This window comes from Bos indicus x Bos taurus, chromosome 10, assembly GCF_003369695.1.
Source record: "Bos indicus x Bos taurus breed Angus x Brahman F1 hybrid chromosome 10, Bos_hybrid_MaternalHap_v2.0, whole genome shotgun sequence".
In the NCBI taxonomy this organism is placed as follows: Eukaryota; Metazoa; Chordata; class Mammalia; order Artiodactyla; family Bovidae; genus Bos; species Bos indicus x Bos taurus.
The window spans coordinates 51,466,373-51,483,274 of NC_040085.1; the positions used below are offsets into that span (position 1 = coordinate 51,466,373).

A 16,902-nucleotide genomic window follows, 5' to 3' on the forward strand; every position below is an offset into this window, starting at 1 on the left:
GGAACCGCGCTCGCCCAACGGCGCGAATCCTTTTTGGAAATTAATATTAAAAAAAAAAAAAGAGAGAGAGAGAGAGGACGCAGAGGGGAAGGTGGGGGCAAGAGGGAAGGCGAGACACACTGAGAGGGAGACAGAGCCCCACAGTGAGAGGAAGGAAGGAAGGCAACAGTCGCCAGCAGCCGATGTGAAAACCGGACTGCGTGCGCCCTTCGCCGCCTCTGCCCGGCCTCATCGATGTTGTGTCCGCCGCCCGCTCGCCCAGATCACGATGAACGCGCAGCTGACCATGGAGGCAATCGGGGAACTGCACGGGGTGAGCCATGAGCCGGTGCCGGCCCCTGCCGACTTGCTGGGCGGCAGCCCCCACGCGCGAAGCTCGGTGGCGCACCGCGGCAGCCACCTGCCCCCGGCGCACCCGCGCTCCATGGGCATGGCGTCCTTGCTGGACGGCGGCGGCGGGAGCGGCGATTACCACCACCACCACCGGGCCCCCGAGCACAGCCTGGCCGGCCCCCTGCACCCCACCATGACCATGGCCTGCGAGACTCCCCCAGGTATGAGCATGCCCACCACCTACACCACCTTAACCCCTCTGCAGCCGCTGCCGCCCATCTCCACCGTCTCGGACAAGTTCCCCCACCATCACCATCACCACCACCACCACCACCACCCGCACCACCACCAGCGCCTGGCAGGCAACGTGAGCGGTAGCTTCACGCTCATGCGGGACGAGCGCGGGCTGGCCTCGATGAATAACCTCTATACCCCCTACCACAAGGACGTGGCCGGCATGGGCCAGAGCCTCTCGCCCCTTTCCGGCTCCGGTCTGGGCGGCATCCACAACTCCCAGCAAGGGCTCCCACACTATGCCCACCCGGGTGCCGCCATGCCCACCGACAAAATGCTCACCCCCAACGGCTTCGAAGCCCACCACCCGGCCATGCTCGGTCGTCACGGGGAGCAGCACCTCACGCCCACTTCGGCAGGCATGGTTCCCATCAATGGCCTTCCTCCACACCACCCCCACGCCCACCTGAACGCCCAGGGCCACGGGCAACTCCTGGGCACGGCCCGGGAGCCCAACCCTTCGGTAACCGGTGCGCAGGTCAGCAATGGAAGTAATTCAGGGCAGATGGAAGAGATCAATACCAAAGAGGTGGCGCAGCGTATCACCACCGAGCTCAAGCGCTACAGCATCCCACAGGCCATCTTCGCGCAGAGGGTGCTCTGCCGTTCCCAAGGGACCCTCTCGGACCTGCTACGCAACCCCAAACCCTGGAGCAAACTCAAGTCCGGCCGGGAGACCTTCAGGAGAATGTGGAAGTGGCTGCAGGAGCCGGAATTCCAGCGTATGTCTGCGCTCCGCTTAGCAGGTGAGCCGCCAATTTGTTGGGCGCGAGAGCAGATAAGGTATTGGGGAAGCTAAAGGGACCCAAGGAGGCAGGGAAGGATAGCCTTCTGTGCACGCTTCATCCCGTCCTTCTTTCACCGAGAGGGGGGTTCCTAGGCCTGGAAGAGCCAGAGCGTGGCTCTCGGGAGCAGGCAGCCTCTTCCAGGACTTAGTGCATTGGTCTGTGGAAGGTTCCGGGAGGTGAGCGGCGCGGCCTGGGTGATCGCGGGGGCGCATTTGTGCTGGGAGACAGCGCAGGAAGCTCGCACAACCATAGGAGGAGAGAAATCCCCACACCTGGATGGATACGATTTGTGCGTCGCTTCTGGGTTTCGCACTCGGGTTTGGGGAAAGAGAGGCGAAGCATACGTGAAACTGCGCGCAGATGCTGCCAACCAGTATCCCTGGCACATACCTGGGCGCTGCGCTGGAGCGTGCAGGAGCTGCCTGCCAATGTTTATCTGAACTCGCTGCGTTGACTCCCCCCTCCGGCGCTCACTCTAGTGGCACGGAGAAGGGCAGGGGTCTGAGGAGTGGGGAGCGCACTCTGGGAGTTTCAGCAAAAGGTTATGGAATCGCGGCGGTGGGTGTGTGGCGCAGATGCTTCCTAAGATTTAGCACGCACTTTGCGCGGGTGACCGACTGTTGAGACGGAGGCAGACCGTGCCAAGGTCCAGGTGAGGGCGGCCAAGGAACAAGGGAGCTTCTAGCTGAGCCCAGAGACCGCTGTCGTTGCCGATTCGCTTAGTACTTCTCATTTTGTTTTATTCTTCCGCATGAATTTTCGTCTGAATCCCCATGCAGGGGGTGGGAGTGTGAGAGGAAAAAAAAACAAGTCTTCGAGAAGAGGTCTCCTGGCCCCAAACCCCGAGGCACTAGTGTTTCTGAGTTGGGCGGGAAGGTCTCGGTGATACTGCATACACACAGCGCCCAGGTCCCCCAGCCTCTCTAGGCCAAGGATACCGGGAAGGCTCTGGCCGGCCGACTGGCGGAGGGAACAAGTGACGCCAGCCTGAATCACACGGGGGACTTCAAGCAGATTCAGCCACCCCCTAGGGCGAAGGACAAGCGGAGAGGTAGAGCCAAGGGGAGCCGAGGGTGGACTCGGTTTGATGAGACCGGGGCTGAGTTGATTGACTCTTGGGTACATGCTGCCGCTCCCCACCCCATCTTAGCCTGGCGCCCTCGCCTGAGTCCTGGCGAAGAAAAAGGTAAAAGCCGGAATGAGGGTTTGTTAATTAACTGATCGTTCTCCATTAATTTGTCCCTGGAGTACGAGAGACAGTCAATCCGCTCAGAGCCGGGGGCACTGAGCCGTTTCACAGTCTAAAATCAAAGCCAGAGGCCAGGGCCCCCTCCCCCACATCGTGCGGGCCAATGAGAAGCTAGAGGGGAGCAGGTGCCGGTGTCCCCGCGAGCCTGCGACTGGAGCCGGAGAGGACTCAAAGCACTCCTGGCGTGTGAGCTCTTGTGGCCTGGCTAAAGCGCCTCGCCGCCTGAGCCTCTGCCCCCGCCAGGTTTTCCAGCCCAACCCCGCGCTCGTAGGCTCCAAGCAAAGTCCCCAGGAGGACTCGTGCAGCCTTCGCCCAGAAGTTTGGAGAGGCTGGGGTAAGGGGACGGGAGGGGCAAAAAAAAAAGGTTGACCGGGTACCCTCTGGGGCTCCCGCAATTCCATTCTGTAGTTGTGTGTGCAGCCACCAGATCGCCCCCCTATCTTATGGGTTGACCGAGACCCCAGGACAGTTGAAGTCCTAGAAGGAACGGCCGAAAAGGCTATTCCTCTCCCTGACTGCTTCGCCTCTATGGGCGCCCAAGGTAGTGCCTTTTCACACGCGCGCACGCCAGGCCACCCTCGAGTCGGGCTTCAGGACCTTTTACCCAGGCAGTGTACACACAAGCCTCAGTTAGTGGGGTTAGGAGAATTCAAGGAGGGGGTGCAGCTGGAAAGCAAGTCCCCTCAGGAAAACTCGCTCCACACCCCCTACCTCGTGAAGGCGCTTCTTCAGGACTTCAAGGACTCTCTTTCCCCAGGGCCTCCTATCTCCCCCTCGAAAGACTGACTGAGAAGTTAGGTTCAGAGACGACCCTGGAGCCCTGGCAACCCGCCCTGGCGCTCTGTCCTGCAGGAGCGTCCTCTGACCTCCTTGCGTGGGCAGGCCTGGGGAGGTGCGGGCGGCGTACCCACCAGGGCTCTCGGGGACCCGAGTTATCAAAGGGGCCGCTGCCTGGCACCCAGCAGCCAGTAGAGAGTCGTGCTCAGCCCTTGCGCCGGGGCGCGTGGCCTTTTCCTCCGTGAGGTGGGGGTGGTGAAGGCAAGTCGGAGACTTCGGCGGAACAGGCGTTTGGCGCCAAACCCCCAGCGAACTCTGCATCCTAAGACCCGGATGGAGAGTCGTCTCTTCCATTTTCCTTTCTTTAACTGCATTAAAGGGGTGGGGCAGGCTGGGATGAGCGTGCTTGCGGAGCCAGCCGGGATCAATCCCATTATGCAGGAAGAACCAGGACTTGTTTTTAAGACACCAACTAACAGCGAGCCGTCCTGTTAACATTTCTTTTACGGAAAATAAAAGGGGGGGGGCAGATTCCTGGGCCGTTCAAATGATCTCTTGTCGGTTCTGACTGCAGGTGACTTAAAACAGATTGCAGGGCATGTTGGCCCCAGCTATGGGACATCGCCGACCCCCACCCCCCAGCTCCGTCCGATGCACAGAGGAAGGTGCCACTTGCAGTTCTGCTCCCCTTTACATTCATTCAAAGACAACCCCACCCCCACCCCCCGCCACCTCACACTCGTTTCTGCCCCATTCCAGGCAAGGCCCATCGAGGTCGGTTCCTTGGCTGGGTGGCAGGAGAGTCGCTTCTTCGTGCCCTTCCTGGTACCCCAGGTTCCGGGCAGGTGGCAGCCTGTTTGGAGAGAAGCTTTCTCTTCACGAAATTACATCGGCTGGTGGAAGACAAGAGACAGGAGGAAATTTTCACCAAATTAACTACCTTTAAAAAATCAATATATGTTCCCTCAATGTAGTACTTGCTGCTACCCCATTTAAGTGCAGTGCAACTAGGCTCACGTTGCGTCTTCTCCCAGGTGGGGAGAGTGGGCTGGGCTGTGCGGGTGGGTGGTCGCCCGCCTCTGACGTGGTCGCCTATTAAGACGCAAGGAGATTAGTTTCCAATTAAAGATTCCAGAAGACTCTGGCCACATTAGGGGAGCTGCCAGTGCAATAAGTGGCTGCAAGTGCACACCCACCAGCGGGCAAGGCCGGGAGTCTGGTGCCTGACTCCTGCCTTGAGGAACCTGTGAAGGTGGAGGTGAAGAAACCTCCAAACCGCAGCGCGGGGGAGCCACACGGGTTTGCAGCACCCAGGACTGCTCCTATTTCCAGGCTGGCACTTGCCTCAGGGCCACCTGGACAAGGGCAGGGGTGGGGGTGAGGGGGTGGCAGTCTGGCCAGAAGGTGGCCATGAGAAAAGTCTCCCATAGGCCAACCTGGGCCATGTTTGCCATAAGTGGCCTTGCGGTCTGGTTGATTGATAACTGGCCCCCGCACAAGTCCATTTGCTTTTTGTTAATATTTATCCCAGCGGGTGACACTTCAACTGTCCCCTCATTTCCCTGGACCAAGGGAGCCAAGCAGAAGGAGTGCGATGCTGGGCCCGGGGAACCCCACTTCCCGAATCCTCGAAGGCCGGGAGAAAAGCCAGGACTGGGGCTGCGGAATGCAGGAACAGAAGGGTTCCTGGGCCCAAGAGTAGGAGGAGAAGGTGCCAAATGGACTAGTTCCCCCCACGCCCGGGCCGGCGTCTTTGCGCCGCGGGTCTCCGGCAGTGCAGCTGCTCCCAGCCGGCTGTGGCGCGAACAAAGGGCCCGTGGGGCGCGGCGGACCGAATCAGCCTCGCAGCCTGGGGGCGAGGGGGGCTGGCTGCCGGGGAGGAGGGCCTCTTCCGAAGCTTTCTTATAGCCTCCTCCCAGCGTGGCCTGGGGGCAGCCAGTTGTCAGGCAGAGGCAGAGTCCCCTCACCAACTCAGGCCCAATGGTCACCTTGCTCCCGGGGAGTTGGTTTGGGACCCCGGACACACCAGCCGAACAGGTCTGGCTCTGGAGTCCGATCACCAGACGGCTTTTCGTGCACCTTTCTCCCAGCCCATGTCTGAGTCCTAGAGGCCTTGTGATAATAGTTCTCCCTTGCAGTCCCCACTAGGGAGCACAAACTCCAGGGAGGAGAAGAGGGAATGTATGGAGTTAAGTGTGCATGTGGTGAAGATCACAGCAGATAGTTTGACTAGAGTAGAGGAGACCTGCTGGTCGTTGTGTGGTGACCTGGTGTCGGGGCATTGAGCACGGCCGCCAGAGACAATAAACCCTGCAACTTGTTCCTAGGGCGGTTGGCTCTCCCACCAGCGGGCGCAGCCCCAAGTCAGAGGGCAATCAGGGTCAATAGAAACCCAATCCTGCCATAGCTGTTTTGTACTTGACACTTGGGACAGTCTGTGCCAACAACAGCAAGGTTGTGTTGTAGCAGCAGAGCGACTCAAATCCCAGGCTGCATCTTTATCTTCAAGCTTCCAGCGCTCAGTGCCAGGTGGGGAGCTAAACTCCTGCCCTTGCTGATGCCCTCGATCTGGACTCACCTTCCCCCGGTAGCTTAGGGGATCGTACTGTGCTCCAGACTGTGCTCCAGTAACTGCGCGCGCCCCCTGCGGGCCGCAGGGCCAGGCACCCAGTAAACCTCCGTGCCTCAATCCAATGGGAAGAGAAGAGGCTTTGTTTTAGAACACTGATGTCCTAGTGATTTTCAACGGATAACTGTTTTGATTGGTAGAGTGTAGTGGAGGGAGGAAAGGATACTTAGTGGATCTGTCTTGGTCCTACCCACTTCCTGGGTATGACCCCACTGGTGAGACAAAATCACCATTCCCCCAAATTATACCCCAACTCTAACCTCTCCAAACAAGATAGCATGTTTGGAATTTATATCCAAATTATACTTTTGCTGGAATGTTGAGAATATCAGGGTCACAGTAGAGAAGGTGACCCTGGCAGTCTGAAATCGGAGATTGCGGCTCAGGGTGTAGGGAGGGTGGATTAGCGGTCCCTTTGTTTTGTTGTTTCGCCTTCCAGCTAACTGACCAGAGTTGGAAGGCTGCCCTGAGGCTTTGAGCTTGAAGCTCTTTGTTTGCTGTCTGGTGGGGTGTGTGAAGGAACGCTTGGAGGCCTGGCAGCCTTGAAGCCCCAGTGTGGCGTCAGGACCCTGGACAGGGCCCAGTCAGTCCTGTCTTCTGGGTTTCTCTTGCCCTTGAAAAGTGGCTAAGATGGCTTTGAAGAGTTGTGGTGAGGAAACAAAAATTAACAGCTAATATTTCAAAGTTTATGAGAAGTCATGAGGCCCTGACAGTAGTATCCATGAGCACAATCAAGTAATAATGGAAAAGATCAAACCTATCCTCGTCAATCAGGTGGTTGATCTTTTCTTCCCTCCCCAGCAGCTTTCTGCGTGCATCTGAGTGCACATGCACACCTGCTTATACAATCGGAATTTGAGTCCCTATGGGTGTGACAGGGGTTGGATCATTAAGCTAAAACGTTCAATTCAGTCCCTTTGATCCGTGCTGGGGAAAATCTATAGTCATCTCTAATCTATGAGGTCTTTAAGGAGGTTGTTACATGAGCTGTTTTGATGTCATCATTTCCACATTCATGGCAAATTCAGCTAATCAAACAGATGCTGCTACCCAAAGTTCTCAGAAGAAAGAGTTCTTGCAGAGTATATCGGTAAAATTTATTCTTTATTTCCTTTTAAGAAAGAAAATCCTCAAGTCTAGTGAAAGTGGGTAATTAAAAAGGAGGTTCTCATGTGTCTTGCTCCTCAAAATACATAGTTAGAAGCCTTTCCCTTCAAGTAACAGTGCTCAGTGCTCTTTGTAAACTTCATATATTGGAATAGTTGAACACCAGTTTAATATTTTAAGTCAGCCAAGGAGCTTAGATGGACAGGATAAGAAATTTCTAATTTCATTTCAGCCCCCATAAAAACAGAAGTTTCCACACTCTTGGCAAATTTGAATGGTCCTCAATCTAAGATACCAACAGAAGGAGGGTCTTATTGAAGTCATAATAGTTAAAGTATAGATTTCCTATAACTTGGGATAAAGGATTCAACAAGTATTAATTAAATACTGTTTTCATTTTGTTTGTATTTAAATAAGATGGCTAAGCACCTTTGAGAGAAGTCATTTCCTGAAAAGTGTCAGCCTTATAGAGTTTAGTAAAAAGGAAAAACCTGATTTCTAATGTGAATTAATTTAATGCATAATCATACATTCCTGTCTTCTGTCAATAGATTTGCATAGATTTTTATTTTAACACAAGTATGCTAATATGAATGAAGCTTAATTTTATTCTGAAATTGTAGAATTGGCTTAGATGACCAGGACAATCTGATTATTTTGATACAATCGTATAAATTTGTTTTACCACAGGGTCTGGCTGTAGAAACATCCACATTGTATTCCTCCCCAAAGATGTAACATGATCATAAAGGTGAAACAAATTAACTTCCAGAAATTTTCCTCTCCTTTAGGTGAGATAGTTTGATAACAGCTGAACAGAACAAGACCCTGAAGTTCAACCCACAGATTTGTCTTAGCAAGTGATAAGGAAGTCAGTTGATAAGGAAGGAGCTTCTGTCCATTGTGTACCTATTATTGGTCAGGAACTCTACGGGGCACATATGTGTTGTGCTTAGTTGCTCAGTTGTGTCCGACTCTTTGTGACCCCCATGGACTATAGCCCGCCAGGCTCTTCTGTCCATGGGGATTCTCCAGGCAAGAATACTGGAGGGGGTTGCCATGGGGATCTCCAGGGGATCTTCCCAGCCCAGGGATCAAACCCAGTTCTCCTGCATTATAGACAGATTCTTTACCGTCTGAGCCACCATTTAATTCTCCCTGTACCAGTGCTCCCAAATCTTGCTATACTTTGAACTTATTTAGGGATCTTTTTAAAAATTATTCCTGGCTAAAATCTCAGATATTCTGGGCATTAGTAGTATTAAGGCATGACCTGGGCACTGTGATTTTTAAGAGCTCTGATGTGATTTTAATGTGCGGCAAAGTTTAGAAGCCACTAGTTTATGGGGTAGTTACCATTATTTTCCGGCTTCTCTGTTCAATGAGGTTGAATTACTTAACTGTGGTAACAGAGCTGGAAATCACTTGAGACCCTGTGCTCAACTTTCTCAGCTCAAAGCCCAGAACCCCCTTACCCTTCACCCTGTGCCTCAGTTATGGGCTCAAGTTCACCAGGTCAGTGGACCAAGAATGTGGAAATGTCTGATCCCCTGTCATAAACACCAACCTGGAAAGTCTCTGCATAATAAAGGTCTTGAAAGTAGAGAATGTGTGTCTTCCCTCTGGGATGCTCAAAGAGAAATACTTGTGGAAACTTCTTTCTTTTTTTTATTAAGACTTATAAGAGAGATCTTTTATTGCTCCTTTGAAGAAAGAGGGAATGTGAGGCAGTAACAGAGCTAGCCATGGAACTCAAGTCTCCCATCCATTTGTTCACTTAAACAATTATTGATGGGCAAGACCCATCTCATTAGATGTGTTCTGTGGGTAGGACTGGTCCACTGGGACCCAGCCTGGAGGAGGGCCCAAAGGCCCAAACCTCCCATACTTTCTGGCATTGGTGTTCTAATCCGCACTTGCACAACAATTATTTTTCTTGGCTTCACATCAGTTCCTGTCTTGCTATTCCAAAGCTTGCCTGTTACTCATGTTTTAGGACTCTGCACTAAAAAATAATAAATTGACTTAAACTCTGTATATATGTTGGCAGTCGTCCAGAGGGTAACTTACAGTTTCCCTCAACCACTGCAAGCTTCCAGTTATCCGTGTGTTTCTTATCTCCCTTTGCATTCGCCAGAGTCCTCAGAATCGACAGTTTCTGAAATCGCTACTTTTGTTTTTGCATCTGGTGATGACCTCATAGTCCCAAAGAGAGGTTATCAAAGGAACATAATAAACTCTGTTCTTTTCACTTTCTTTCCTGTTGTCTTCTAAAACAGATCAATGGGGAAATTAAATAAATAAATGAGCGAAACGCGCCACCTAGTGACTCCTGTGCTCACTGCAGGTGAAGTGCGTGAGAGGAGTGGCTAGCGCGATTCAAGTATTGATGGAGTCACAAAAATCGTTCATTAAGGCAATTTAATCTTTGCTATTAAATGTCCTTTCAATTCATTTGGGGTAATTAAGATGCAGTTAAAGTGATTAAATTCTAATTACTTATGCTAGACAAAGACATATTTGTCACACTAATGCGGTTAACTAAGGACTCAGAAAGAAAGTTAACATTTACTTCAAATGATGCAACTGGAAAAATCAGTTCCTCTTTTCATCATTAATCCAGTGAGCTGGGTGATTATGTAATGGCACTACAAGCTCATTAAACAGGGGAAGTGCTGATTAAAATGATTGCTGGGAGGAAAACCTGATCCAGGAGTACCAAAGTACCCTTTGGTCAGCATTCTTAGCAAAATTACTTGAAGGCCTCTCCCTTCAAGCCTCCCCCCCCCCCCCACCTCCAAAGTAATAAGCAGCTCCTGAGTTTTATCCTGACATTAAAAGAGGGATGCTTCTTGGAAAGCTTTTATTGCCAGCCTGCAGACACTGTTAAACCAAAAGATATTTTCAAATGGTAAATGGATTCTTGGGGTAGAGAAGATCAAGGCAGGGGAGGTGGGGGAGGGGGGATCTCTGAAGTAAACAACTCCAGAATGAAAATTTCCACTTCAGGTTTTCGAAGCCACTACACAAACACCTTTCCTACCAAGTAGTCCTTCTCCCTCCCCAGTTGCTTTTGACTACCTCTTATGTGAGGACAGATTCCTTTACACACACCATGCTTGTTATGCACACTCTGAAGAGCGTAACAGCTGCATAACAGCTTCAGCTGCAAATTAATCTCTTTTCAGTTTTTCTACATTCGCATGTAAAGGCATCTAAGATTATACACCATCAGCTTACTGGGACTACATTGTATGGATATGTGTAATATCCATAAATAGGTCCTAGCCTCCTACAACAGCTTAATTCTGAGTACTCAGAAGAGGAGGATGAATTGAAATTTCACAGCATTTGAAGTTTGGGGCTTCCCTGGTGGCTCAGATGATAAACAATCTGCCTACAATTCAGGAGACCTGGGTTCTATCCTTGGGTCAGGAAGATTGCCTGGAGAAGGGAATGGCTACCCACTCCAGCATTCTTGCCTGGAGACTTCCATCAACAGAGGATCCTGGTGGACTACAGTCCATGAGGTCATGAAGAGTCAGACATGACTGAGCAACTAACACTTTTTCACTCTTTTTCACTTCCTCACAAAATGGCTTCTTAAGCCCAAACCTATATTTTGCCTGGGGGAATGATCCAAGGATGAGAGTGACAAGTCAAAAAATTGGAGATTAATTTCCCTGGGAGATTGGTGTCTTTATGCTATGCTAAGTCACTTCAATCATGCCTGACTCTGTGCGACCCCATAGATGGCAGCCCATCAGGCTCCCCCATCCCTGGGATTCTCCAGGCAAGAACACTGGAGTGGGTTGCCATTTCCTTCTCCAAAGCATGAAAGTGAAAAGTGAAAGTGAAGCCTCTCAGTCGTGTCTGACTCTTTGCGACCCCATGGACTGCAGCCTACCAGGCTCCTCTATCCATGGGATTTTCCAGGCAAGAGTACTGGAGTGGGGTGCCATTGCCTTCTCCGATTGGTGTCTTTAAAAACTGTTAAATTTGTCTATTGAAAACCATTATTATGGAGATTGCATCTTTCCCCTATTTATCCCATTGAAATTCAGTATTATTTCTGTTTAGTTCACAAGGAAAGGACCTGAAGATATCAAATTCATCAGTCACTTACATCAAAAAACTACCTTTAAAAGTAAATTGGCAGTTATTTAAGTATTTACAGTCATTTTTAATTTAATAGATTTCTACACCATTTTAAATTACTAAACCAAACACATTTAAAAACCAAAAAAAAATAGGCCTAAATTAAGAATTGAGAGCCCCAGAGACAGGTTCTTATACTAATTAGCTCTGAGAGCTTGTCAAGTCATTTAACCTTTCTGGGCCTCAGTCTCCTTAAATATAGAATGAAGTATTTGGCCTTAGGGTCCTTCAAGATCCATGTTCTATGATTCATTGACTTCTGTGATGACTGTGTCTCTTATCTCAATTTAGTGCTGTGTCCCAAAGTCAGGATTCAACAAGGTGTAAGTCCCTGGCACTCATCTCTTGGGCAGAGTCTCAGATCAGGCCCTTCTATTAGATGGCCAAGAGGAAACACCTGTCCAGTCAGGACACTGCATTCTGGTGCAAAAATGCTGCCACTTAAGGATACAATTCCTGGGTCCTAACAATACAAGTGGTTGGTGAGGATACAGATCACCAGGAATTCATGCCCTGCTGGTGGGGATGTAAACTGGCACCGTTGCTTCAAAACATCATTTGGATTATAAACCTGAACCCATGCCTGGATCAAGTCTACTCCTTGGTGTATACCCTAGATAAGCTGACAGATGCTCTTGAAGACGAGTACAAGGATGGTTTGTAACAGCACTGTCTCTAAGAGCAAACAACCAGAAACATCCCAAAAGTCCACTGATGAGGAACACAGGAATAAACTGTGATATATTCATATTAATGCAGGAGTATTTTGTGATGAAAATGAATGAGCCACAGGTATACACCACAGCATAGTTGAGTCTTAGGAACAATGTAAATTAAAAAAAAAAGAAAAAGCTACAAAAGGTCACACCAGAACAATACTGTTTTTACAAGGCTCAAAAGCAAGCAATGCTAAACAACTTACGGTTTAGAGATATATAAGTATGTGGTGAAAACTAATAATAAATTCAAGTTCCTGAGTGGTTACCTCCAATAGGAGAAGGTCAAAGATGGAAGGAGAGGACACCGTTGTAGCTTCCCAAACACCAGTTGTTCTGGTTCTTTCGTCATGTCTGCCTTCACCTGTGTTCATTTTGTTCCTGGGCTTCCTATCTTAAATATATATGATTTGTAAGAGGTAAATATTATGTAATTTTAACTTTTAGGAGGAAAAATATTGTTTCTGTCTGGTTCCCCAACCCAAACAACTTGAACCAAACCAACCCCAGGACATTTGAGTTGTTATTTACACAGTTCTTAGCCCTGTACTAAATGTCAGCCCTCTTAAGAATTAGGTTTGGCCGGTTATGGACAGGGCATAAGATGTGGAAGAGGAAACTTCACTAGGTCTGGGGAGAGTGGTTCTTTCTTTATTCGTTTGAGCACCAGCATAACAACACTGTGCTCAATACTGGGGATGGTGTGCACAGCAGACGTTTTTGGAACTCATAGTCGAGTGGGGAAGAGAGACAAATGGCTGTTTCCTGGTTGCATTTTTGTGCCAAAACAAAAGGTTTGGAATGTGATGAAAGGATAGTTTTGAAGATCTCGGGAAAAAAATTGGACTTGGTCAGAAATAGAGAAAGAGGTTTTCAGGCAGAGGGAACAACAGCATCTGTGCACAGCCTGGCTGCAACCCTTTTGCAGAAGATTTAGCGGATGTGAGTTATTATATAACTGGAAGCTTGTTTCTCCCCCAGCACAACTGAGAGACACAGTACCTTTCTATCAATAACAAAAGTGTTCTCCAAGGCTGTAGTTTTTTGTAGTGGGGAGGGGTGGATGGAGGGTTTCATATTCCTCAAATCAGGTTGGCGGCTGGCAGAGAAGTGGGAAGAAAATACATGCCGATTAAAAAGTTTTTCAGGTGATTCTAATATAACTCCAAGTTGAGCATTAGAACATTGATATTGAGCATTGCTATATATAAAATAAACAAGGATCTAACGTATATAGCACAGGGAACTATATTCAATATCTTCTAATAACCTATAGTGGAAAAGAATCTGAAAAAGAATATATATATATGTGTATGTCTGTGTGTGTATATATATATTTAACTGATTCACTTTGGTGTACATTAGAAACTAACACAACATTGTAAATCAACTATAGTTTAAAAAAAGAGTATTGATATTGAGACTTTAAGAGTAAATGACTTTATTTTTGCCCCTTTTATTATTTATTTTACCCTTTTTCTGGAATGACCTATATAATTCTATAGTTATATATATTTTAATGACACATAATATTATTACATAATGTATTATATTAGTATCATTTTATGATATTTTATCTCTTTTGAGATCAAAAGTTCACTCAAAAATTCAATATTCCTATTGGAATGTTGTGTCCATACTTTCCTCTATCTGAAAAACTCTTACTGTTCACTGGGTCCTTACTACTCAGTGTGGTTCTTAGCACAACAGCAGAACTTGTAAGAAATGCAGACTCTCAGGTTCCCCCCCCCGGACCTACTGAATCTGAACCTGCATCTTGACAAGATCCCCAGAAGATTCATGTGCACATTCAAGTCACCAAGGGTCACATCACATCATTCAGAAGGTCCATTCTCCTTCATTAGCCCTCATGCTATTGGAGCGCCTCCTATGTGCAAGTTCAGTTCAGTTGCTCAGTCATGTCCGACTCTTTGCAACCCTGTGGACTGCAGCAGTCTTTCCTGTCCATCACCAACTCCCCGGAGGTTGCTCAAACTCACATCCGTTGAGTTGGTGATGCCATCCAGCTATCTCATCATCTGTCGTCCCCTTCTCCCCCTGCCTTCAATCTTTCCCAGCATCAGGGTCTTTTCCTATGTGCAAGATGCTGGGCTAAGCGCTGGGGCCCAAAAGTCATATCCTGTAGGAGCTCACAGGAGGATGAGTATGGGTAAAGAATTACTTACAGTGTCCCTGATGATTGCTGGGATAGGTAGGAATACAGTTATGTGGGAGCAGGGAGGACACTGGAAAGAAGACTGGAAAGGGAGTACATAGTGGTATGTCTGTCCAGTCCAAGGGACTGGACTTTGTGACAGCAGGAGCTGAAGGAAGTTGTGGCCTCTATTGGCGTGAAGTTGTCAGGCTTGTGCTTTTGAAAGTCATCCCAGTGTGAACCAATAGGAGAAGCAGCAGCAGCAAGGGACTAACTAGGAGGGGTGGCAATAGATGATGAGGGTCAGATTGTATGCCACTGTCAGCAGAGGTAGAGAAAATATGTGTTTCTTTTCAGGTTTTTTTCCATTATAGGTTACTATAAGACATTGACTATAGATCCCCATGTTATACAGCATGTCTTTACTGTTTATCTATTTTATATATAGTATTGTGTATCTATTAACCCCAAACTCCTAATTCCCCCCCCCCATACTGTTATTCCCTTTGGTAACCATAAATTTGTTTGCCATGTCTGTGAGTCGATTTCTGTTTTGTAAACAAGTTCATTGGTATCATTTTTTTTAGATTCTACATATAAGCAATATTATATATTTGTCTTTCTCTGACTTATTTCACTTACTATGATATCTCTAGGTCCATCCAAATGGCATTATCTCCTTCTTTATGGCTGAGTAATGTTCCATTGTATATATGTACTACATGTTTTTAGACACTTAGGCAGCTTCTGTGTCTTAGCTCTTGTGAATAGTACTGCAATGAACATAGGGGTGCATGTATCTTTTCCAAACAGAGTTTCCTCTGCATATATGCCTAGGAGTGGGACTGCAGGATTACATGGTAACTGTATTTTTAGTTTTTTAAGGAACTCCCATACTGTTCTCTATAGTGGCTGCACCCACCTTCCAACCGACGGTATAGGAGGATTCCTTTTCCTGCACACCCTCTCCAGCAATAGTATTTATAGGCTTCTTAATGATCATCTAATGCTTTTAAAACATAACTTCTTTGTACAAGTATTACTACTAGTCAAGAAAAAAGGTGACAAGAATCACCCATAAGCATAGGTAATCCTCATTTTTGTGAATATCCTTCCAATCTTTTCTCAATGGGATGATCCATACATACTATGTTACAATTTTTTTAATTAAAATCCCTTTTTACCAAATTTATGATAGAACATTTGAAAATACATGGAAGAATAATGGGTTGCAAAGAGTTGGACACGACTGAGCAACTGAACTGAACTGAACTGAGCACTTACTCATTTAGCAGATTTGTATAGCTAGGATGTTTGCAAGACGGCAAAGAGTCAAAGCCCTCCCCCTACTCCTGGAGCAGTTTGGGTCAGAAAACATTCTGCACATTGTGTTTTACAGCTATGCTATAATTTAACCAACCCCCTATTTGTGGATACTTAGGTGGTTCCATAAATTGATTGGGCAAACATAAATTTTATGACTAATATTTTAGAAGTATCATAATTTATACAACCTCTCCAACAACCTTTCCTGTCATTGGACATTTCAATGATTTCAGGTTTTTTATTTTATTTTGTGTGTGCTATTAGAAATCAATGACATAACAGTCAGCAATATTATATATAATATTTTGTGAATATTTTCCTTTTTCAAAAATAAGTTTTCTCTAATAGCTTTGAAAAATATGAAACACTATAAACAATACAACAGAATCAAGTCATCCATAATTCTGTAACCCAGAAATGATACCCGTCTATGTCTTGGTTTGTTTTCTTCTAGGTTTTAAAAGTACATAAATTAAATACACTTTTAACTTTAATTTTTCACAAAATTAAGCTCATAAAGAGTTAACAATAGAACTTATCTCAGTGTAAATATTAATCAAAAGCATGATTTAAGATTTTATTTGAAAATTTCCAATTTTTCAAATGATACAAAAATAGAATAGTGCAAAGAGCATATACCATTTACCCACCAGTTGACTAATTGTTAACATTTTATCCCATTTGTGTTATCATTTGTGCACCTATGCTCTCTCTCTGCCAATTTCTCTCAGTCTGTCTTTCTCTCACTCTCTTATATGCACAGAAATGTTTTCATGAGCCATTTCAGGGTATATTACATACATCATGGCCCCTCACTCCTATGTACTTAGGAATGTATTTCCAAGAGTACAGATCTTTCCACTGTAGCCACAGTTCACTTTTTTGTCCATTGATAAGATTATGCAAATATCCTACTACTTATCAAAATTCCCCCCAGATTTAGCAACTGTTGATTCTTGCCTGACCTACTCTTCATCGCTACGGCTTCAAAATGATTTTCCATCTCTGGTTTCCTGCCTTGTTTGACAGTCAGCTCTCGGCTTTCTTCTGTGAGCAAGAGCCCCTTCTCTCTCATCTACTTACCCATTTGTTATTGGTGTGGATTCACACATTCCTTCTTTCCCAGTGGCTTCTAATTCAGTTCTGTACATACCTGTTTTGGTACTCTCAAGCTTTCTCAGATTTGACAGTGCTGCTGCTGCTGCTAAGTCACTTCAGTCGTGTCCGACTCTGTGCGACCCCATAGACGGCAGCCCACCAGGCCCCATCGTCCCTGGGATTCTCCAGGCAAGAACACTAGAGTGAGAACCCCTTTAATTTGGCTCATGTGTTCTTGTGACATGCTTCTGTCTTTTCCTTCTCCTTCTCGT

General features: G+C 47.3%; 1 protein-coding gene across 1 annotated transcript in view; it reads left to right on the top strand.

Annotated features, from left to right (window-relative positions):
* ONECUT1 (one cut homeobox 1) overlaps positions 1–16,902 on the top strand; it is a 39,613-nt gene continuing 22,711 nt past the window's right edge. The window contains exon 1 of the mRNA XM_027553966.1: positions 1–1,373. Within this exon, the coding sequence (XP_027409767.1) occupies positions 269–1,373 (1,105 nt within the window). The 5' untranslated portion in view covers positions 1–268. The remainder of the gene's footprint in view (positions 1,374–16,902) is intronic.